Consider the following 24,603-nt stretch of genomic DNA (forward strand, 5'->3'; position numbering starts at 1 on the left):
GGCCGGCAGCAAGCATCTCCCAGTCTCTCTTGGGCCTCCTCCTTCCGCATGTGAGGACCTGTGATTATGGCAGGCCCACCTGGGCCATCCAGGCTCACCTCCCCAATCTTCAAATCAGCTGATTAGCAAACTTTAATTCCCCTTTGCCACTTAACCTAATACAGGTTTGGGGAGTTAAGACCTAGCCTCCTTTGCAGGCACTATTTGGTCATAGCAGGAAGCCTAAACTGTCTCCTTCTTATTCACATTAACTTGTACTCAGATATTGAGAACTTGAATTTTTGACAACAGCCTCAGCAAAAACATTTTAGGTTATAAGTAGTTCTGAGAAACACACCCTGGGTTTAACCCTCTCCCTCACTCTCAACCCTTCAACTGCACTGGGCTTCTTTCAAAGCCCTCAACCACCATGCTGCCTCTTGGCTCAGGACCTTTGCACATGTTCCCCTCTCTTCCCAGAATTCTCCTACTGACGCTTTGGGTCACTGCTTAAAAACCTTCCCATACTTTCCAGAAGAGGTCAGGTGCCACCTCTTCTCATTTCTCATTTACCTTTCCTTCACAGCAATGACCGTGGTTAATCATTACATGACTGCCTGTGCAGAGGGTCAACTCTGTGGGATCAGGGGCCACATCTGTCCACTGCTGTATCCTCGAGCACCCAGGTGGGTCCTTAGCACTTGAAGGACACTCAACAGGTATTTTTAACAAATGAACCACGTTTGTTATAATAATGTACATACTTAAAAGGCAGAGTTCACTTTTAATAATTTCAACACAGCAGATTTAACCTCTGAGAAACCTTCAACCTTCAACCTTTTCTACAAGTAGCCCTCTAAAGGCAAAGGAAAAGGGGGCACTGCCTGCTGATGCCCACCTGTATCCTCAGGCCTGACACCAGCGAGGCAGACACTCCTCTGAGGACTCTAATTCGTTTCTGAAAAAATGTTTACTTTCTGTTTGTACCATGATTTTTTTAATGTATGTAAAAGGTAAACTATAACTGATAACATGAAACTGTTTTAAACTGAAAAAACGTTTTGCCTTGGAACAAACCTCGGAGTGAAATGACGTGGAAACGCCGGCTGCCAGTTTGAGCACCACTGTTCAATCACCAGCTCACTCCTTCAGCAGAAGTTCCGGAGCTCCTTGATGAGTGAGAGCTCTGCCCTGTGGTCTGACTGGGCCACCTCCTCTGGACCCACTGGAGAAGGCAGTGGTTCTAATTTCCAGAAATTTCCTACTGGTAAATGCATTCAGAAGAGACACTGGAACTGGTCTCAAAACAGAATGCTTAGCAACACCTTGTACAGACAGCGAGTCTGCGTCAACCAAACACCCCCACCACATAGGGCTTAAAGCCACAAGAGGGGCTCAGAGATTTCAAAATGTAGCTTTAGGTAACATAAATGCCCTTATCTGTACCTCATCCGCTATAACACCAAACACCAAAATGAACTCATTAGAAGAGTTTTGAGAGAAAGCTTTAGAAACTTCTACTTGTCAAATGAAGTTTGAACTTTGTTTTTGGTTTTAAACATGCAGAACTGATTCACTGCCTTAATGTTTTTGAAGGTCTTGACCCATTTGGGTGTTCCACATGGCTACCTACAGATGAGAAAAATAGGAGAATCACCCTATTCCTATATAAGGGGTCACCAAACAGGAGCCGGTCCCTGTCACTTTCCCCTCCAAGTCCCACTTAGACTCCAACCAGACCCTCTGAAGTTCTGTTAGCACTTACACGCTCTGCGCATGTCAGCCAATCCCCAGAGTGTCCCCAGTCCCCAGTCCGCCCTACATCTCCACCTGACCATCACGTCTGTCAGGGAAGCCCAGCCCTTTCTGCCTCCTCAGGCGCTGACTGCCACACGTACTGTCCCTGAGCCCTGGCACCCCTTTGGATGCACCCACTGCTCACCAACCCCCACCAGTCCCTGGTTTCCTGGAGGAGCTCAAGGAGCCCAGCTTAATCTCACTGAACCCTTAATTTTAGGGAAACAAGGATGGAGGTGCAAAGAGGACCTGCCCAGGTCACATGGTCAATTATGCAGCTTGCAATTAACACCTTAAGAGTCAAAACAATGAATCTCCTGGAAAGAGGAACTAGATGGTCAGGAAAGCCGGACAGGATACTGACTACATTCCTCCTCTTTGTGAATGAAATTCTAAAACCACATGTCATTACATCGTTTGAGAGGAATCCCCAGAATGTCGAATTCCTCCACAATCTTGCAGTGAGATTAAGTGCTGGTGGCTCCTCTTCACTGTTAGAGCTTTAAATGATAATTCTTGGAGGAGAGTACGCTTTTCTCCCCCTATTTAACTGAGTGTGTCCATTATCTGTATATTCTTCAAGGTTAGAACTGTGTCCACTATGATCATTCCTATATTGCCCCACAAGAGTTTTCCACTGTGTGCTCACTTCCCTTATTGAAGAGGAGAGGGGCTGGTAAGTCTGACTTTCCATGTCTAGTTCAGTTTTGACCCCCTAACCCTGTCCAATTAGGCACTAGACTGGGCTGGCAGTTGGAAAAAGGGTGGCAGGGTCTGTGAGCCATCCAATACTTGGCAGATTCATCCTCCCCCCTTACTGGCTGCTCCTCTTGTACCAGATCTTAGACTCCTTCCTGGTATCCAGCTAGACTCCTGTACTGGGGCTGGAAAGACCTGCCATTAACAGATGATTCTCAAGACATCTCTTACAGCCCAGACCTCTCCCCTAGGCCCCACACTCAGACACCCAGCCACCTATTAGATTTCTCCACTCAGCACCCCACATTAATATGTTCAAAACAGAGCTCAGCTTCCCCCACACCATGCTCACCACAAGCCTTCGCTATGCTGGTGAATGTATACTATCTGCAGGGTGCTTGGGCCAGAAATCTAGGAGTCATCTGTGATTCCTCACTTTCCTTATACCCCACATCCAACGCATCAGTACCTTGTCTCAGCTCACCTCCTTTCACCCTGACCTACTTCTCAGCGGCTCCTTTGCTATAAGGGTGGTCCAAGCAATCAGGTCACACTTGGACAACTGTAGCATCTTTCTAACCAGTCTACCTGCTTCTACTCTTGTCCTACCACAGCCCACCCTCCCCAGGGCAACCACTTTTCTTTCTACAACTTAAGATCCCTCATATCACTCCTTTGCTTACAGCCCTCCAATGGGTTCCCACTAGCAGGAAACTCAAATTCCTGCCATGCTCTACAAGGCCCCAGGTGAACTGTTCCTTCTCCGCCTCTAGCCTCATCCCCACTCAGGTGTGCACTTCTGCCACCCCAACCTGGCTTCCACCTCAGGATCTCTGCGGTTGTTGCTTTCAGTTAGAACACGTGTCCCTCAGATCTTTGCTGCATCCTTCGCATATCTCAGGGCTCAACTCAAAAGTCACCACCCCAGAGAGGTCCTTCCTTGGTCATCCTAGCCAGAACTCTCCTGAAGTCACTCTCCACATTCACCCTATTTAATAACTTTCACAGCCCTTATTCAGTAGCTGAAATTACATTTGGTTGTTTGTGTCAACTGCTCATCTTTCCTCCACCAAATGCTACTGGCTCCGTGGGTGCAGCAGCTCTTCTCTTGCTCTCTAGCTCAGGACCTGGCAGAGCCTTGGCGTTCAACACGCAGCTTGACTAGATCTACCCTAGGCAGATACTGCTCATGCATCCCAGTATTTTTCTTAGCAAGGGAGTCAGCAAACCTGAGTAGGAAGCAAAGTAGTCACATTTGTAGGACACTAATTACAAAGTCCTTCATATATACTTTTATTCAAATGCATCAGTAATCTGAGGTGGGTATCTGCATCTTAGAAATAAACAAAACCAACCAAGTTATTGCAACCTGAGCAAAACACCCTTGGAAACTACAGTACAAGACCTTCATAGAAAAAGTTAGTTTCAGTGATTGTCCAGGCATTTGAGCAGCTTCACAGTTAATTTGAAGAAGCTACTTAATGGCTTTGGAATGTTGTTTAAGCTAAATAACTAATCAAAGTGAATTCCCACGTTCACCAAATTTACTATCTGACTTAAGTAAGGCTTCAAGGTCAGTATCTTTCCCACATGCCACACTCTTCCCCCTACAGCTGGGGCCATCCCCCAGCCATCTGGCCACACCCTAGCCATCCACCAGGACGTGCCCCTACTCCCCTCACTCCCAAGCACATGAAGACCCTGGCACCTTTGCTTACTTACATGTTTCCTGCCTTCCTGTTCCTATTCCACCAAAGCTCTCTTCACCAACAATTTCCAAACTCCAGACCCAGGATTTATATAAAATTTGTCTTTATGACTCTGCACTCAAGTTTCACCTCTCCAAAGTAAATGTCCCTGGGGGAGGACTTCTCCCAATTCCATTTAATTAGGCTATAAACTCCTTGAGGGCAGAATCTGGTCCCATTTTTTGGTAACCTCAAAGGTATTTGGCCAAGAAAAACCACAGCCCTATTTAACTAACTTAACTGGCTGATCCAGTTGGGCAATTATGAGCTAAAATTCACAGTGGAACAAATCTGTTCACTTCCTAGACTCTGGTCTTCATGTTTACACAGAATGGTGATGAAAAGACTGAGGCTCCCTTTTCTCTAGAAACTACAATCTCACTTTCAAAAGACTAGATTTCTAATAACTTTCCAAGAAACCACATAATACATATACAACTTACATGCATTTTACATACAGCAAACAAGCTATTGTTAATAATGCACTGACACCTATCAGCTCCTATGCTCTTGTAATATATTAGATATATTAGACACACAGCTATGAGCTCATTAAGTAGACACGGTTACCACTACCCATTTTACAAATGCAGATGCAGGTTCAGAGAGGACAAGTAACTTGTCCAGTGTCACACAGCTGGTAAGTGATGAAATAGGAGCTTTGCCCACCACTCCCTCCTTTTGTCTAAACCATTACACCCAAGTCTCCATTCTGCTTCACTGGATAACATCACTAAAACACTTTGATCTATCACCTTTTTGAAAAAGAAGTATTTATTTTGCAAGAGTGTGGCTGGCTATAATTAAGGTCTATAAAGTGTTTTGAGATCAATGCCACAGGGGGCCAAAGAATATGTTGCCTTTATGTGGATCACAAACCAGTAATCTTATCCTGACCTTCCCAAAATTTCACAAGAGACATTTTGCATGTCTCCTTAGAGAAACATGCTGGAACTAGACCCAGTTTCCAGGGACTATGAAACTCCTGTAACGTTTTGTGCCTGCGGGTTCCATTTCTTCCCTGACTCAGGACAGTTTACTAGGGGTGTGTCTGACCAAGAACCAGGGAGCTCAGGCAACAAAGGAGCGCCCAAAGAAGAGCATGTTTTTATTATCCACAACGTTCACTCCTCTTTCAGCTCAGAAACCTCTACCATCTACCAGAAAAAAAAAAATTGAAATCACAGCATTAATTTCATCTATTTAAATGGGATGCCAACAAGAATCATCAGATCAGCAAAGTGGAGAAGGGGGCGGGGAAGGAACTCTGGTTCTTCCCTGGTATCAACTTTTGGACTGACCTTGGTTCAACACTTGCTTCAAAATAATTTCAAGGAAAAACACAATACAATTAGCACCCAAAAGGTAAAAAACACAATTAGACACTGGCGTACATTCAAAATTGCCAAGAATTTCAACTAAACCTGATAAGTATAGGTATAAATATATAGCCAGTTCATTTTAAAAATAAAATCAGTCCCTGAAAAGGGCTTTTTCAGCTGACCAAGCAACTCATTGCCTTTAAGACATCAAAGAGATATATGAAAGTGCTGTTATCTACTGCAGAAGGAAAAATGAAAGTCTCTAAGCGATCTTGTTCCTTCAGTTTTACAAAGCAGCTGCCAGACCTTATTCAAATGAGGCGTTTGATCTGTCCTGTGCTTCTGACTTTCTAGTTGCGAATCAAATCACATTTGTCCTTCTAGTGAACTGTCCTTTCAAGGAACCATCTAAGAACCTGCATGAACAGTGAGCCCACCCTTCCATCCTTGACGTTCGCACAGTACTTGGCACGTAGTAGGTGCTTAGTAAATTTCTATAAAATGAAGTTTATTTTATAATTGATTGATCGTGTTTAGTAACTTTAAACTCCAGTATATTGTTACCTAGCAGGTTTTTATATGACAAGTGTACTGAGCATCAATATTACCAGTGCTAACTCTTAACAGAAAAAAAAAAAGACTCGTTTCTTAAAAGCTGTTATCAAATAGCTCATTTGCGAAGGAAAAGTAACTTCAATTTCCAGTTTTCAGTAAAACATTTTTAATAAAAACCAGAAAGAGAAAGGGTATATTTAAAAAGCACACACCTGGTAGGTGGCCATATCCATTTTACTACTTCAATAACATAGGAAATCCAAATTTCTCTCTGTTTTGAAAAGGATATTAATATGATCACACAGTTCATTTTCTAAGTGAGATAACTGAAACAACAGGTTTAGTAGCTCTGCCAGAGGCTGCTGGCTGCTGCCCAGTATCAATTCTCTCCTTTTTCCACAGTAAAAGAATTTTTAGCTGGTCATAGGCCACCCTCAGTAAAGACTAATCACCCCAGCCTCCCTTTCCAGCTGGACGTGCCATATAACTCAGTCCTGCTGAATGGGATGTATGGCGAAGTGGCACATCATTGCTTCCAGGAATCTTCTTTAAAAGACAGTGCCTCTGGCCATGTGCCTCTGGCCCTGGGCTTCTTTGTCCCTTTGTCCCACCTGTCACGTTGACGCTGCCATCTTGCACTATGAGGCTGAGGCTACTTGTGGTAAAGCAAAACAAAGAGAATGAGTTCTGGGTCCTTGACACCTCACACCAGCCACCCAAACCTTTATGTAACAGGAAAGCTAAAAACAAAAACAAAAGAGATCTTCCAGGTTAAAAAAAAGAAAGAAAAGGTTTAGAAATAGGATACTACGAAAAAAAAAAGGCTTGAAAGTGTATGTATATAAATATACAATATTTACAGAAGTTACACTCATAAACATTTACATTGTTTATGGCTCCACTCCTGCATTTAAAGATGATACAGCCGACCCTTGAACATCATGGGTTTGAACTGTGCAAGTTCACTTATACATAGGTTGTTTCCAACAAATATATTAGAAAGATTTTTGGAGATTTGCAACAATTTGAAAAACATTTTCTTTTTGCTAGCTTGCTTTATGGCAAGAATACAGTTTATAATACATATTACATACAAAATATATGTTAACTGACTATTTATGTTATCAGTAAAACTTCACGTCAACAGGTTTTTAGTAGTTAAGTGTTTGGAGAGTCCAAAGTGATACATGAATTTTCAACTACACAAGGGGTCACAGCACCCCTAATCCCCACATTGTTCAAGGTGCAGCTGTATTTAAAAATATTTAGTGAGCAATATGGCTTGGGAGAACATTAATCAGCATAGATGGTGAGGTAGCATTGGAGCTGCATCCCAGAGGCCCCGTTGTATTAGGACATTTCCTCTTTACTTGCTGGAATGTGGGGAATATGTATGTGTGTGGTGGGGTGGGCAGGGTCATACAGGAAGAGTGGCCAGGCCACACTCAGGGGAACTAAGGTAGAGCTATATACCAACCAGAAGTATTTCAATAGTTTAAACAACTAGTACTACATTTTGATGGTATACACTGGCTGACAATCAGTCCTACTTGGGTGTCTCATTATCGGGATAATATGGTATACAGTGCTTATAGCAGCTACTAGCCCCAAATAGTTCACACCTTTTATCTGCTCCATAACAGACTGGCAAGCCAAACCTATAATCAGAAATACTGAGGGAATTACAAGGAGGCCTGGTGAGTTCAGGCCCTGGCTGTGCCATCAATTAGCTAGGTGTCATCTGTTAAATGGTTCTATCTAAATTTTCTCAGGGTGCTGCAAGGACCAAATGAAAAAATGTCAAATAACCTTGTAAACTCTAATGCAGTCATGAAGCACTACACATGTTATCAGTATCCAGTTAACACACATTCCAATAAGCCATTCTAATTTTAACAAGTTTTTTTTTTTTAAACAAGTGTAGGTACAGGTGGAGCACAAATGCTGAAGCAATCAGGAACCCACCAGCTTGGGTATATAGGACTGTCAACCCTAGTTGTTGAAAGGACTCTAGTAACCCCACCAGTAGAGTAGCCTGTGATAAAACAGAGGGTAGACAGACATAGTCTAAGAGAGAAAGTCACAAAGGACAACCCATCACTCCTCCAGAATCAGCCATGACCACTGAAACAACACTGAGCAAGCCACCACACTAGGATTTGATACTCTGCTTATGGCGAAATGAGGGGGGATACAAAGTTCTTCGCTGCAGCACTGCTTTTAATGGCAAAGGTTAGTCATCACCTGAATATCCAAACTAGTTAAACAAATCATGCTTCAACCTTAAAACTGAATACTATGCAGACATTAAAAATGCTTAGGAAGCTCTTTACAACATTAACAAGCTCTAAAACATGCCAAGAGAAAAAAAAGCAAGGTGCAGAACAATACACACGGCATGCTTCCACATGTGCAAACAGTGTGTATGTTCATATTTTTTTATAAACGTATAGGTACCTTTGAAAGGATTCACAATAAACTGGAAAAACAACGGTTTCCTCCAGGAAGACTAGGGTGATTGGGGGGTGGGAGGGTGGAAGTTTTAACTCCGCGTCTTTTAGTAGTTTTTGTATATGTACCTTGTGACTATATTCTGTAGTAAAAAATAAATTTTAAATGTAGTTTAAAAATGTCAGCTGATGGACACTGCAGACAAAATGACAGAAATGATCAGGGAGGTTACCATCAGTGCCCAGAAGTCATGAAGAAAACCATCATCATGATCGTGTAAGACAAGCTCACACATGCTATCTTATGAAGGCAGATGCAGGCAAGCAGAAGTTAAAGACTGATTTTTACAGCACATTCCAGAGGCATGATAACACATCAATAAAGAAGCAGATAAGTCCGTACCTACCATATGCTGGACACTGTGCTGACCATCTGGGCATTATAATGAAGTGCAAATGAAGGGCAGAGGTTGAAATATACTGAGGAAAGGAAATACAAACAGCTGCAAGGGTTCACAAGCTTTCCACCATGGTCAAGTGAGGTACAGAAATAAATGCAATGACATCAGAGAGGGGAACTCTCCCTTTCACTGTGAGAGTCCACAGCGCTGACAGCATTCAGGGGAACATCTTAGCAACAGGAAAACATCAACACAAAATCCTCATCTTCAACACAACCCCTCACATCCTTCTTTAAAAGGAAATAACTCTGTCCAGTTTGGGGCGATCCCAATGTGCAAAGCTAAGGTGCAGTGAGGGGCATTTATTAAAAGCCACAGGGTTCAAATGCTTCAGCCTCAGGTGGTGTAGACACTTCCCAGCACCTCCTCAGCACCCACTTGCTGCAGGGAGCCAAGGGCAAGTCGCGGCCTGAATCAGGCACCTCACCTTTCATCTAAGTCATGAATGGGAGGTACAGAAAGAGCCAGGCCTCCTTGTTCAGAAACAGAGCAGGTGGGAATCCACACGGGGAATGCACAACTGCTCCTGGATCTGTGATCAAAGACAAATCCAGGCCTGGTTCCTCATCGAGAAAGGCTTATCCCAGGAACTCAGGATGGCAACTTTTTTTGATGAGGAAAGATTTTCAGAGAAGTTTGGTGAAGTCTGAACAGACCTGCTAAGCTTCAGATGGCACTGCTGAGGGGTGGTCACTGGAGGTGAAGGTCAGGAGTTCAAGTGGAGTAAGACCTCTGGACATGAGGGGTAGGAGGGATGTAGGTGTAGCTCTGTTGGCAGTTGGCTGTGTGATCTACAACAAATCCTAGGCCTCCATTTCTTGCTCTATAAAATAAGGGCAAGATGGTTTTCTAGATCATTTCCTGGGTTCTTTCCTAACTTGTGCAGGTGGTAAATACTTCCAATGGTAAAGAAATCCACAAAAGCATTACAGGGTAATATTACCAGAATACAGCCACTGTTTTAGTGCAGATAAAAACACTTCTGGCTCACACATGGGGTTGAGATTTCTTTTAAAGTACGTTTTTGTTTTATTTTAAGGAATGATTTTAATTTTGTTTTAATTTTAAGTGATGATGCATGTCAGGCCCCATGTTAAAGCTCTGGGCACACACAGATATATCAGATCCCACACCCTGCCTTCAGGGGGCCCACAGGGCTTCTTTTCTGACAGCTCCCAGAGAGATTAGAAACAGCATGATGACAACCAGTGAGAATAAAGAGTGCCTATTAAACTAAACTCAACAGGATCTGGGCAACAGAGAAATTAGTCATCAGGAAATCAGAGATGAGGAGCTGAGAAGCAAAGCTGCACCCAGGTAACAGATGCACAGGCCTGTAAAGGAAGCTGGGGAACGGGTGAGGAGGGGAGCGTGCCACGAGCGAGTATTTCCAGATGAGCTACAGATGGCCTACTACGGATGGTAGTCTAGTCTGACATTCCCTGAACAAACACTTCCTTTCAGACTCCGACCCATAGATGTGCCACTGCTACAGCAAACCTCAGCTCCAACCTGAACTCAGTGTGGCACTGAAATTGCTATTTCATTTCAAAGCTACTAGGAGTCAGGTAGTAACGGCAGAAGACGTCGAAACAAATGAAGACAGCTGGCTTTTTGTCCATTGCGATTTTTTATTTTGAGAGTCAAAAACCTAAGACGAATGACTTTGGTTTCTCAAAGTAGATACATGAGGAATGCTGGGGTTCCACAAGCACAGTCAGGTGCACAGCCCCTGAATTCAACCAGAGGTAGTCCTTCACCAAATTACAGAATGCATAATGAGCTATGAGACGGAATTCTTAACTTGTACCATAAATTTGTTAAGCCTTTCATTCTGTTGCCTCTAATTTACATTAGAATATCATATCAGATGATTTAGTACAATTCTACATTTAGTTATTTTAAGTTTAGGTTATCAGTATTTCATGGCTTCATAATATGGACAACCTGATTTCTGGGCACTCCAGAACAAATTTATGAAGTACCAGCATGTTCACAAACAAGGGAATACATTTAACACTACTGAGCTATATGCTCAAAACTGGTTAAGATGGTCAATTATGTCATGTATTTTACCACAATGTTTTAAAAAGTAGAAGTAGTACCAAGGAGTAAAGGATCATTCTAAAGAAATGGCCCATTTTCAATTTTTTAATGCATTTGGGAAATTAAATCAACTCAAAGAACTCAACAAACACCTACTGGGTACCCATTTCTATTAGATTTGAACCAAAAATGGACAAGCCTGTCCTCCAGGGTAGACACCCAAGGACCTCAGGGCATCAGCAGGTAGGCGTGTGTTATGCAGGGTGGAAGCTTTGCTCCTAAGAAGTTCGCAAGCCAGCAAGGATAACATCCACCAGGCAGACATCATTAAGTGCCCTCCACACGCAGGGGATTTGGCCAAGCCAAGGGGGCACACCAGCATTGTCTTACATGCAAACACCCATCTAACAATGCTGACCTGGGGAATTCTGAGACTCAGCTGAAAAAAAAGCACTGTGGTCATCTGGCACGTTAGCAGGCGGGGAAGGGCAACAGTGGCTGTGTATCTGCTATTGCCAAGTCCAGGTCATTATTCAAGGAGGTATTTAAAAACTGAGATACTGTTCCATTAAGCACAGGTTTAATTCCAAGAATGGGCTACTTCACCAAAAGGCAGATGTGTATGGCAAAGCACTGGGTGGACTGGGCATCAGGCAGCTGGGTTTCAGGGCCCACATTTCTACTACCTAGATGTCACTTGACTTTTCTGGGTTTCCAGGCATCCTTCTATGGAGAAAAGGCTGGGTTGGTGAGTGCTTCCCAACCATTTCCATAAAAGCCTTGAATGACGGAGGAAGTGAATGTGTATGGAGCATAGCCCAGTGACCACCACAAGCTTGAACTCTGAAAGTCTTGTGTTTTATAGTAAAAACTTATATATATTTCATTCTGCACTATAATGAGATAACTTTTTTTTTTAAATAACTCACCACCGTGCTACCTCAGGGAGAAGCTCTGTTACTAATTTGTGCTACACCTAGGACAATGATGCTAAGGGCCTGATGATTCTTTCTCTTGCATAATGTCTGAGATATTCTATCTCCTTTCAGATTCAGATTTACCTCAAGCTGCCTCTTCAGCCTAGACTGTGTACCCTGAAAGAAGAGATTGAAAATTGGCAATGTCTCAGAACCCAAATGCTATTTGGCCTTGTTTTCCACATTCTTGACAATTCCACAAGTCCACACGTCAATTTTATTCAATACATGCAGTGAAACATTAGATGCGTGGACTAGTGTTAGAAAACAATCCACAAGGCCCCAGAAGCAGGAGGCAAGGCCTTGGTACTTCATCTGGGTTCCCAGGTGCTTCCACCCCACACAGCACACCCCCACCAGCCAAGACTGCGATGTCCTCAGGTGTCCCCCTGGGGGACAGTCACAGACATGGTGCCATCCAAGCAGATACTCTCACATGGGAAATGTTCACTCAGTACCTAAAACGGGCCTTGTAAGAATTTAATAAAATAAAAAGCTGTGGTTCTCTGTAGCTCAAATATAATGTAAGGAACTGAAGATCATTAAAGGGCTTGGATGTGTTGCCATTTTCTCTTCCTTCTTCCAAATTCCATATGTTCCCTTCCTCTCTTCAAGGCAGCATTACGGACCCCATCTGCCTATGAACTGCCCTCAACTCTGGCTGTAGCCCCACCCATGAGGTAACTTCACCTCTGACCTGACCCCATAGGGGAACTTCTGCTGTCCACTTCTGCTGTAAAGATAAGATAGCTACAAAAACTCCCCTGTGTCAGGGAAATATACTTGTATTTTTTACTTTAAGGCACCCACAACAGTAAAGGCAGATGTTTACGGGATGTGCTGAGCACTATGCTAAATGCTTTTCACTCACCACCTTTAATTTCCACAACCCTGTGGAGTAGATACTTTCAGTACCTCCATCTTACTGATGAGGACAAGTAACTTGGCCAAGGTCAAATCAATAGAACTTGAAGAAGCAGGTTTCAACTCCACATTCCTCTGCCTCTAGCATGGACTTCTCACTCCTTCAAGGTACTGAGTCACTTAGGGCTAATGATCTTCTATTATTCACTGAGAAACTGGAAGCAACCAGAACAATCTCACGGCCGCCCACCAGGACAACTACCCGCGGCATTAGTGCCCCTTTATTCTGTGGTGTGATGGCTAGGTGTGCTCCCATAACTAGCCTAACTCCTCCACGGGCATATCCCTCTCACCTGCTTGCAGACACCACACCAGCAATTCCCTGCTCTCCTACATTCGCTTTTCTACTGAATCATACTAATCAACAAACCAGCTAATGAGAATTTTCTCCCATCTTAAAAAAATAACAAATTCCCTCTTGATCCCATTTTCCCCTCCAGCTTTCGCTCAGCAACCCCCTTCAACAAAATTCAGAGTTCTCATTCTACGTCTCCACTTCTTCCGAGCTCTCACTAACACATTCCAACCAGGCATCGCTCCCACTTCCCCACAACCAGTGGCCTCCCATTGCTAGTCCAGTATCAATTCTCAGTGTCATTTGACAAAACTGACCTATCCCTCCCTCTCCAAAATGCCTTCATCACAGCACGTCCTGGTTCTCCTACCTTACCGGCCGTTCCTCTCCTGGTGTGGTTCTCCCTCAGCAACCTGACTCATCATGGGAGTACCCTACAGCTCTGTCTTTAGCCTCTATCCTCACTCCTTTCATGACCTCCTTCATTCAGTCCATCACTCCAAATAAAACCCAGAAGCCCAGGGCTCCACAATTTTTATCTCCAATCCAAACCTTCCCACCTGAACTTCAGACCCTTATTCACCTACCTAATCAACAACTCCACTCGAATGACTAGCTGTCTCAAACCTAACATGTCTAAATCAAACTCCTACTCTTCCCCAAAAATCTCTTCTGCTTATAGCCCTCAATAAACCATCCTATGACAACTCCACCCTTCCAGCTGCTCAGGCCAAAAACGCTGGAGACATTCTACTCTCTCTCACCTAATACCTAGTCCATAGGAAATTCTGTTGATCCTACAAAATACATCGAGAATGCAACCACTTCTATCTTCACTGCTACCACCTTGATCCAAACCACCATCATCTCTTATTACTGGAGCCTCCTAATTAATATCACTACATCTATCCTTGCCCTCATAAAGTCTATTCTCAAACTAGCAGCTCGAGAAATCCACTTAAAATCTAAGTCAGAACATGCCACATTTTTCTCAGAATGCTTTATGGCTTCCCATCTCATTCAAGAAGGAAAGCCAAAGTTTTTCAAGGACTATAAAGGTGCTACACAATTTGCCTCCAAGGACACTACAGGCTTCCTTGCTGTTTCTAAGCATGCTAGTTTTGACTCAGGACTTTTGCACTTGCTATTTGTGCTGCCAGAAATACTCTCCCTGCTCCAAAGACATGGCCTGCAGCTTCATCTTCTCAGTGAAGTCTCCCCTGGATGACCCATTACCAACCCTCCCCACTGAATTCTCATGCCCTAGTCCCTTTCTCCACTTTATTTGCCTCTGTGTCACTTGCTACCATCTATCATAAGACCACTATTTTGTTCATCTCCCTATTTATTGTCTCCCCCATCAGAACCTAAACAGGGATTTTTATTTTGCTTGCTGCTGTACATCTAGCACTAAAACTGAAACTGTGTCTAATACACAGTAAAGCAAATATCTCCTGAACTAACCTTCTACAGGAAAACCCCCAAAAAGCTGGCTTCTCTAGCAGGCCCTGAGCACATTTCCCTCCAAAGTTTTTAGTTGTTCCTTGTGCTCAAGTAAGGATACATATTCCTACTTCTTTCAGGCTGAAATATAAAATATACATTTATTTGTATATATACACACATAAGGCCAATTTTTTTCCTATGATAGTGAAAACCTCAGATGGCTTCTGGCTAGTGGTTCTGCTAAGCTTGGGGGATCCTTATCTCTCAACACTTCCCTCCCGGGATCATCCTCTGAGTGAGGGTCTCCAGGATGTTCCTCCACATTTCCACACCCTTTCCCAGTTGGTATCTGAGCAGCCTTGAACCCCTTCTAAATATAATACAAGGCTTGGAAAGTACTTTTTTTTTTTCTAAACTGGCTGATCTGATATGGCTTTACCATTTTCTAGGCATTAAGACATTTCTCCAGTGGGCCCCCCAAGTCCTCCCGTGATATTTGGACCATCTAATTTAGCTGGCCTCTCTTTCAGTCTTCCCCAGGGCCTCTATCCTTGAGCCCCTAGAAGGTCCAACAGTGACCAGGCTCATATCTTTTTGCACTTGTGGATCCATGTGAGACCTCTTCTTCACCCAGACCTTGAAGCCAGCTCACAACTGTTTTTGAGTATGGTCCAAGGTTGGTACCTGGGTCTAGTCTCATTAGCAGCCATGAGGCCTCAGTGGCAAATGCGATTTTCCTAGAATTACATCTCTGCATATCCACCTAATCACATCTGAACCTCTTTATGCTGGTTGTTTGAAAACTCTGACATTTGTGTCACAGCAAAGCTGGATACCTTAAGCCCCAATCCATTGGTTTTCAATCCTCACATTCACCCCATGTATTTTTCCTACCAGTCTCCAACCTCTCCAGAGCCTTACAGAATTTTAAGCACTTCTATTTCATTATTTCAAAATACCCTTGTTCTCAAGACAGACAAAACTACACTGTCAGTAGGCGGGAGTCAGGCCATCACCTTACACTGATACACAATGTTTTGGTAGGAAAGAGATCTATGAAGGATTCTTACTCTGCTCAGCGAGGAAGGAAAACCTAACTTCAAACTCCCATGCTGCCCAATGGCCATCCATCCACACCAGGGAACAACCATTTCACACTGTGACTCACTCTGATGAGGATCCTCTACTTAGCTTTATACCCCTCTGCTCTACAAGGACCACAGAAGACTGTGACCGTTTGATCAATAGCTATATCCTAAAGAGAAGGAACTCTGATTCTGCAAAGACAAGAGGTTATTTGGCTCAGGAGACTCACAATTCAGTGAGTCTACCTGCTGAGTCTGAAAAGTTTACCACCATTTGTATGACACATTGTAAAATAAAATACAATTAAAACAACTTCAATACAAATGAATGCCCTTTTCAAAATGAAGAAACTATAGTGGCACAGGTTTCACCAAGCAAACCAAGCAAGACCTCAGGTAAGCAGGCATTACCCTGTGCTTTATTTATTCTCCATATGTGCCCCTTCCAAATTATTCCAAAGTTTCTTTTCATCGCTATACTCCCAGGCTTAGAAAGCATATTTCTCTAAAAGATTTTTCCTATACTACATCTGAAATGACTTTTCAAAAGAAGTAATCTTCAGATTATATGACATGCAAAATGTGTCTAGCTAGTTGGCAAATAAAATGCAAGCAGACGTTCATGGCTCCGTGCCACTTGCTCTTGCTTAAGTGGCACTTTCCCCATTCCCCCTAATTTAGAAGTCTAGATCATGTAATTCGTTTTAGAGATTTAAAAGTTTTCTAAAGTCTTCTTGCCAATTTGGGATTAGGTGCTGTGATAGCACTACCATCCAACACCGGGATTCAGCATGTGCGTGCATGAGATGGGGGGGAACAGATCAGTGTAGGAGGGAAAGTCTGCCGCTACACTGTGGCCTGTGAGAGGTGTCACTCTGCACAGGTGTCCAACCATGCAACAGATAAACTGATTTGGAAATATCTTGCCTTGGTTATCCAAACAGAAAAGCCAGACAGCAGCAGATTACATGGTGATCATTCCACCCTGTTATTAGGAAAACAGACTGATGCTGGTGGTGAGCCAATATACCTGCCCAGTTCCAGACTAATTAACAATTAGCCTCTTAACTTAGTCCCAAGAGATCACTGCTTGCAATACTAAATGCCAGTTAAACAAACAAACGGAAATCTGCTGGAACACTGCTTCCACACTTCACCTGGGCGGCTTCTGACCTCAGGCAGCTTTGTCATCAGCAATCAGATCCAGCTTTGCCTGGCATCTTCCCACCAGATATTAGCTCCAAACAAAAGACTGAGAAAAATAAGTCTTCATCATCCCTGTCCTGGGTGGAGTACAAATTGCTCAGCCTCCCAGGGATGGCAGGGGGATACTTTCAAAGTCACAAAGGTCTGGGAAGATCAGGACACCAGATAGTTGGTATCTTTATGAATAACTCCACCCTGTAACTGCACAACCCACGCCCCATGGGTACCCTGTGCACAGAGTTACCACCAGCTAGAGCCTCATCTTCAGGCACTAGTCTGCCATTCATCTCCTCCACATACTGAAGCCCCACTGGTGTTTACTTACCACCCAGCAGCTACCAAAAGGCATGGTTCTTCTGAGATGTACTTTCCAAACACAGTAATTGTAGAATGAAATTTTTAAAAAGGGAAGATATACACTTAAACATTATCAAAATCAAACCTCCTCCCTCCAAAACAGCACACACACCACACAGAGCAGGAAGCATGGAAGACATAGACTTAGATCCAACTTGCCCGACATGTCGGGGCCACTTTGCCCCTTACAACCCTGGTTTCCACATATATCATACAAACACAAAATGTTTACTCTGGGCCAGGAGCAGTCTAAGGACAATTACCCTCACTTTATAGCTAAGTAAAGGGAGGCCCAGAGAGGTTAGGTACTATGATATAATAAATGTATTTTTGGTCTTTGTCAACTGTTTCTGGCACAGAGCTCCTGAAACTCTTGGAATTTCATAATTGATGAGAGCAATAAAGGTGTGTTATGTTAATGAGGTGTCTTCTGGACACACTAACGGATGGGGGATGGCTGCCAGGAGAACCGACCTCCTTGATTAGAGGGTTGGAGCTTTCAGTCCCACCTTGCTGGCCTGGAGGTGGAGTTCAGTCACCAGCATCCACTGATTCAATCATTCGTGCCTATGTAATGAAACCCACATGCAAACCCAAAAGGATGGAGTCTGGAAACTTCCAGGTTGATGAACCCATGGAGATTTGGGGAGAGTGGCAGGCTCAGAGAGAGCATGAAGCTCTGAACCCTTTCCCCATATCTTACCCTATGAATCTCTTTCATCTGGCTATTCCTGAATTATCTTCTTATATTATAAACCAGTAGCCTAATAAGTAAAATGTTACTGAGTTCTGTTAGCCACTCTAGCAAATTAATGAGACCCAAGGAGGGAGTCATAGGAACCTCCAATCTACAGCTCATTTATCACACGCACAAGCGATGGCCTGAACTTGCAGTTGGTGTCTGAGGGAGGTGGTGGGGGCAGTCTTACAGGACTGAGCCCTTAACCTGTGGGATCCGATGCTCTCTCTCAGTAAATAGTGTCAGAATTGAGTTAAATCGTAGGACACCCAGCTGGTGTCCAAAATTGCTTGGTGGTATTTGGGGAAATCCCCCATACATAGGACCTGGGTGCAGAATGGTAGGTATCCTGTACAACGTCACAGCTACTGAATGGCACAGCAGGATTTGACCCCAGCTACCTCTAGAGTCTGCTCTTATCCACTACATTATGCTATCTTCTATGTAGAAAAGGAAAGCTTATCTAGCTCAAACCCAGAAAATTTTAAGGATAGATTCTTGGATCACATTTATGGAAACTGGTGCAACAGATGTGGGCTGAGCTTTTTAGAACTGTACTTTTCATAAAGAGATCCTCCATGTTTCCCTGATGACCAACGAGGTTTAAGAATCTCTCAGTTCCCTTGCAAATATAGTTATTTGATCCTAAAGTTGTACCCAAACACAGAAAGCTAAAACAAGCAGTAGGGGCTGGCCCTGACCCTGGTGCCTGTTACAACAGGGCTCAATTCTGACCATCCTCTGCAAGAGGCCATGGTTGAAACTGGTTCTGATGTGGTCACCCAGATCGCCATTCGACATCTCACACTGGAGGGAGCAGAAGCTTTCCCACCACTCCACCTGAACAGTTTCATATATCCAAGATTCCCTTATTATCCTCGAATAACTAAAGCCTTAGCCATCAATTCACAAGTGTCCTCACATGCTTACTCCCTTTTGACCCCCATGCCCTGGTAAAGTTGCTCTCAGAATCGTATTCTATAGCCATCCTTCTCTATCTAGTCTCATTATTAACAACCAATGAATCCTGAGTACCTACCGCAGTGCAGGTCAGCCGTATTTCTGAGGTTAAGCTCTAAGTCTGCCTTTAAGGCAAAAGTCAAGTGTAATTAAAAATCACTCATGAAAATCCATTAGCTGGAACCTGGGCCCTTGAAAACTCAGAAACCAAGAATTAATGTTTTGGATGTTTCAGCTATAGCTTCCCTTTCCCTGGGGGAAGCAGACATCAAGGGCTACTCCGGCAGTTCAGGGCAAAGTCTTAATAAAGGGGTTTCCCCCCTCTCGACCCTGAGCTGGAAGAGTTGATTTAACAAGTTAAATTGAGTGTATGGCATGACTCCATTGTATTTGCAAGACATATGCTAGGTGCTATCAGGGCAAAGAAATGAACATACAACCCCTGCCCTCACATAACCTATAATCCAGTTGGGAGAGATTGACTCATCCAAAAATTGTAGGTAACAGATAAACACAAAACCATTAGACAGTCAGACACATGATACTAAATGCTACAGACATTCAAAGGAAGAAGTTGCTGTGGTGTAGGTTGGGCTCAAAAGGCTTTCATGGAGAAACTTAAACTGATTCTTGAGATATGAATATGTCCTTTCTCAAAACAGGCTTACTTGGAGCCCATCCGTGTTCCAAGTAAAACTGACCCCATCATCTAAGCAAACAACAGTATTCTCTATTGTGTTTCCACTATTCCTCTTGAAAGTGCCAAATAATTCACTAGCCAACTCTGTCAACAGCGATATGCTGAACCAAGGTCCTAGAGAACCATGTGCCATAGTTCCTGTACTCTTTTGGTTACTAAAGCTTAAATTAAATCTTAATCTCATTGTTATGCTAAAACAGAGTAGTATACAAAACTAAGCACACAGAGTAACTGCTCCCTTACAGTCACAGAGAATTTTACTATATGAGCATTTAACCTGATTTTTCCCAACAAATTATTCTTATCATACTAATACTCTGACCTTTTTTTCAACCCTAAGTCATTACTTGGATGGTCTTAGAAGAGCCTGTGTTAAAATTAAATTTATCTATTTCCGCTTTCTTGCAGAGTCCCAAGAGTTCCTCTAAATTTCTCTGCCCATTTTAGCTTATTCTCCAGTCTCAGAACTCACGGTGACTGAGCACAGTCCCTGGACGATGGCCCTAGGCCACATGTTACTCTGAATACAAGGAAACAAGTGCTTAGGTACATACACATCTTGGACACAGCTCTGCTCCTGGGCTGGTTCCAGTCACCCCTCACTGGGCTTTCCAGAAAAGGGGAGGGAGTGAGAGGCAAAGAAGGAAGGACCCAGAAGCTGACCCACAGCCAGCTGGAATAAGGGGCAGCAGGAAGAGGGTCCAGGAGAAGATGTTTAAATAGAGCCCTGACTCACATGGGAAATAGTGTAATAAATCAACATAATATAATACATTTCCAAAACTCAGATGCTGGCCAGTTTCTCCAGGTATGAAGGGCATTTCTGACTTTCCCTTTTAGAAATGGCACCAGCACAAGTCAGAAAGAGCAAATTCAAATTCAGATTCTGGTAAGATTCTGCTGAAACAGTTGTGAGACTTTAGACATTTCCTAACCTTCTGCTTCAGATTCTCCATCCATAAAGGAAGCCCAGTTGGACTAGATGATCTCTAGTTCAATAAATATGACTTTAAAAAGCAGGAGCATCACAAATCATAAAAAAATCAAGAGCAAACATCACAGAGTCAGAACAGAAGTGAAAGTGGGCCTAGAGAACCTCTAGAAGACAATGATGATCAGAAAGGTCCCCAGAAGAAGGTAATGGAGACTGGGAGAAATCTGGAATTGCTCCATGAGAATATCAGTTAGATATCTCTTCCATGTTCCTCCCTGTAGTCATATATAAATCTGTCTCTTCCCAGAAGAGCTAAGAGTGATGACTCATAGGATGGACATACCCACAGACATCATCCCATACTATCTACCTGGCAGGGAGGGGAGGTGACTCAATTGTTACTGCCTAAGAGAAATGCAAGAGTGCAAGGAGCTCTGACCCTGACATCTGCAGCTCAGCCAACTACCTAATCAGCTTGGAGTCAAACTTCCTTAATACACAGCCTAAAAACCCTGAGTGCTGTTTTACAGTCTCTAATTCAGTTTTATAGTCCCAAAGTTTTAGGAACACCCAACATGTTTTAAGGCTCTCAGATACAATATTTTTGTTATAAAACCTTAAACTAGAGCTTAAGATGTTTCTAAATATTTAAATAGCATTAAATAGAGTGTGGCAGTAACTAGTTATTATTTAAATAAATTTTAGAAAATTTAACCCACGAAAATCTGACAATTCTGTCATAGCACAGTCATTTGATATTTCCACACATCTTTGATAATTTACTTCTACCTCAATAAGTCCCTTGTTCAGTAAATTTACTTTTGTTATGACTAACTAAAACTAATTAAAGTTAAATTGCTCTGCGCATGAGTTTCATAAATGTGACTAATAGTTGAAAATATCAATTACCCAAACTACAATAACCTTTGGCTTTCCTCTGTGGCAATCAGAATCACAGAATGTTTAATGCCTGTACAGTAGCTGGCACTAAGTAGGAATTCAACTGTTGCTTCTACAGCTACTATGCAGTCAGCAAGTACCCAGCCAGGCAGGAATTAAGCACTTTACAAATTCTGTCTTAATCCCTGGAACCACCCTACTAAGCAGCAGTATCTCCATTTTACAGATAAAGAAACTAAGGTTCAAAGTAAATTAACAACTGCTAAATTGCCAAAAAGTAATTTGAGCTCAGGAATTTGGTCTCTCTCACCAATTCCCTGAAATACTCCAACTGAGCTTTTCTACAAAGTGCAGACTTCAGGAAGCTGAACCAGAAGTTGGGGAGTCTCGATGTCACTGGCTCTTTTTTACACACACATCCTTTAAAGAAAAAGTTGACAACTGATGTGGTATGTGGCCCGTGTGTGCTAGTTCTGGGAGAACCAGTGCAGCTCCTGAAGCCGGAATACTTCACCAAACTGGGAGGAAGCCTTGGTTATCAACCACAACCCCCTGGAGTACAGTTACTGCCACACTGTAAGCTACAAGGAAAGATACAGTCCCCCTAAGGTGGGCCTCTCCCCATCTGAGGGTCTGATCAGCCACACATCCCTGTCTGTCCCTAAGAAAGTGTGTCTAGAAAGCAACAGACCCAATCACAGGCTTATTCTTAGCCTCAGGAAGACTTGCAGCATGTCTAACAGCAGAGAAGCCCACGAGCAGGACCAAGCTTTAGCAAGCATGCTGTTTAGTGACAACAGACTCCTGGCTCAAGTCACAGTTCGTAAGTCTTCATTTCTTGCCCATCACAATGTTTGTAAAGCAAGTATTTCAAGAAAGCCAGCAGCTTCAGTAGGATGGTGAAAAGACAATTCCATTCCCTCTGCTAGCCCACAGTCATTTCTGCACTAACAGGTTCAAATTCTCCATATGGGTGGATGCACATTCACACTCAAGTATTCAGGCACTAAGTGTCATCCATTAACTGAGTTAACAGAAACCACCTTTCACTTCAGATTTACAGCTCAACAATTATTTCTACTGAGAGAAAGCAGAGTATAAGCAGCTGGCTAGACCTGAAGACCACCAGCCCTCAGCCTCCCCATCCCTGGCTAATTTCTTTCCTTCACTTGCACGTATTATCAGAAAAATCTAAGATTCAGAGACCCACACTATTCACCAACTCCAAAGTCCTTTAGTTGCTGAAATCAAGAGGTCTCTCTTCTCCAGCTCTAAAATCCCACTCTCGTCTCATAAACACAAAGTCCTCTTTCCTGTGGCTGCACTTTGCTTTCTCCAGTCTGTTGGTCCTGTAAGGAACCCGGTTCAACTGAAGGCCTTGGGGGGTTGGGAGCCTTTTGTGAGTTTATTTTTCAGTAGCACAGATTAAGAATGCGGCCCCCACTGCGATTAAGGCCACTAATCTCTCAAATACCCTCTTCCAGTCTAAATGGTTTGATCATGTGGGAACCAAACACTAAGAAAGAAAAAGAGGTAAGAGTGCCGGTCTCCACTTTCTCCTGGGAGGACCACCGCTATGCTAATGCTAAAGTGGGGGGTTGTCACTTCAAACCTTGTCTGCAAAGCCCTAGCCCAGATCGGACATGTTGCTTTAACGCCGAGGATGCGTCTGCCCAATGCAAGGTGCCCAGAGGGTCTTCGCGTGCCTCCGGGCGCTTTGGGGCTTGGGCACAACACTCTGAGGGCCTTGTTTTCTCAGCTGATCTAGCCCTGTGAACAGGTGCTTAGTTAGTTCATCTTAAAAAAAAAAAAAAAAGGTGGGTGGGCGGCTGGGGTTAAAGTATCTCGTACAGGAGCGCCCGCCCAGCGAGGAAAGCCACGCAGGCCGCGGGGTAAGTGGCTTTCCAACTTCCGGGGGGCGCGCGGGTCTGCGGGGGGGCTGGGTGCTACGTGAGGTCGGGGGAGGCCTGGATCTTCCTGAACGCTCCCAGCAACCCCGCAGCGGCGACAGAACCACCTACACCCCACGTCACCCCCGCCCAAACACGTGAAGCTCAGCAAAGCGAGCCACCTGCCGGGTTCCCAGCAAACACGCCCTGAGGGAAGGACGGCCGGAAAGCATTTTGTTTTAAAAAAGGAAAAAAGTAAACTCTCCCGAGCCCACAGGCCCGCCTGGCAGCCTGGCCGCCGTCCACAGGGGTCTGCCCCGCGGTCCTCGTCCCCGTGCCGCAGGAGGGCAGGCGCGGCGGGGCGCGGGGAGCCTGAGCGCGGGGCGGCGGGGCGGCGAGCCCGGCGGAGCCGTGGGGGGCGGCGGCGGCAGCGGCAGCGGTGGGGCTGCGGGCGGGAACGCGGCGCGCGCTCAGGCTCCCCGCGCGCGGGCCGGCGCCCCGGTGGGGGCGGGCAGAGTCGGGGAACTCACAGCCGCTTGTCCTCGGGCTGCAGCTGCCGGTGCATAGCCAGAGAGAAGCCGAAGAGGCTCTGGCGCTCCCCCGTTTTCCGGATCACATTGTCCGAGCGGGTGTCCAGGTTGAAGGCGGCGCCGAGCCGAGGCAGGAGCCCCGCGGACAGGTAGAGCAGCCAGAGCTGCCCCGCGGCCGCCATGGACGGGCGCACGGGGAGGGGAGCTGGGAGTTGCGGCGACCGCCCTGCGCTCCGGGCCGGCTTCGAGGCTGCGGCGCGGCTGCTGCGGCGGCCACCTTCGGGTCCTCTCGCCACCGCGCCCGGCCCCACCCCCGGGACGAGTCGCGCTCTCCGCCCTGCCGCTCCCCCTCGCGGGCAGCTCCCGGCCGCTGAATGAGCCCGTTGTTCTCTGGAGACTCGCAGGCGTTTTATCAAGTGACGAGGACGCCGGCCCCGCCCCGCCCCAGGCCTCTGGCCCCTCCTCGCGCGCCCGCCGGCCGGCCGGGCAAACGGTGCGTCCCGGCGCTGCCCCTCCCCGGCGGGCGCAGCCCTCTCGCCGCTGCTTACCTGGCCCGGAAGCCGCGGCGCGGGGGACCGGCAGGCGAGCTCCCGGCCCGGCAGCC

The 24,603-nt window shown here is 44.8% G+C and overlaps 1 protein-coding gene across 3 annotated transcripts in view; it reads right to left on the minus strand.

The window, feature by feature from the left end:
* Positions 1–24,394, minus strand: part of ITGA6 (integrin subunit alpha 6) — a 91,324-nt gene extending 66,930 nt beyond the window's left edge. The window contains exon 1 of one of the 3 annotated variants that reach the window (XM_057503905.1): positions 24,000–24,394. In XM_057503905.1, coding sequence (XP_057359888.1) covers positions 24,000–24,181 — 182 coding nt within the window. In that variant the 5' untranslated portion in view covers positions 24,182–24,394. The remainder of the gene's footprint in view (positions 1–23,999) is intronic. The other 2 variants (XM_036879142.2, XM_036879143.2) reach the window with 2 other exon arrangements.
* Between the last annotated feature and the right edge of the window lie 209 nt (positions 24,395–24,603).

Source organism: Manis pentadactyla, chromosome 6 (genome assembly GCF_030020395.1).
Source record: "Manis pentadactyla isolate mManPen7 chromosome 6, mManPen7.hap1, whole genome shotgun sequence".
NCBI lineage: Eukaryota > Metazoa > Chordata > Mammalia > Pholidota > Manidae > Manis > Manis pentadactyla.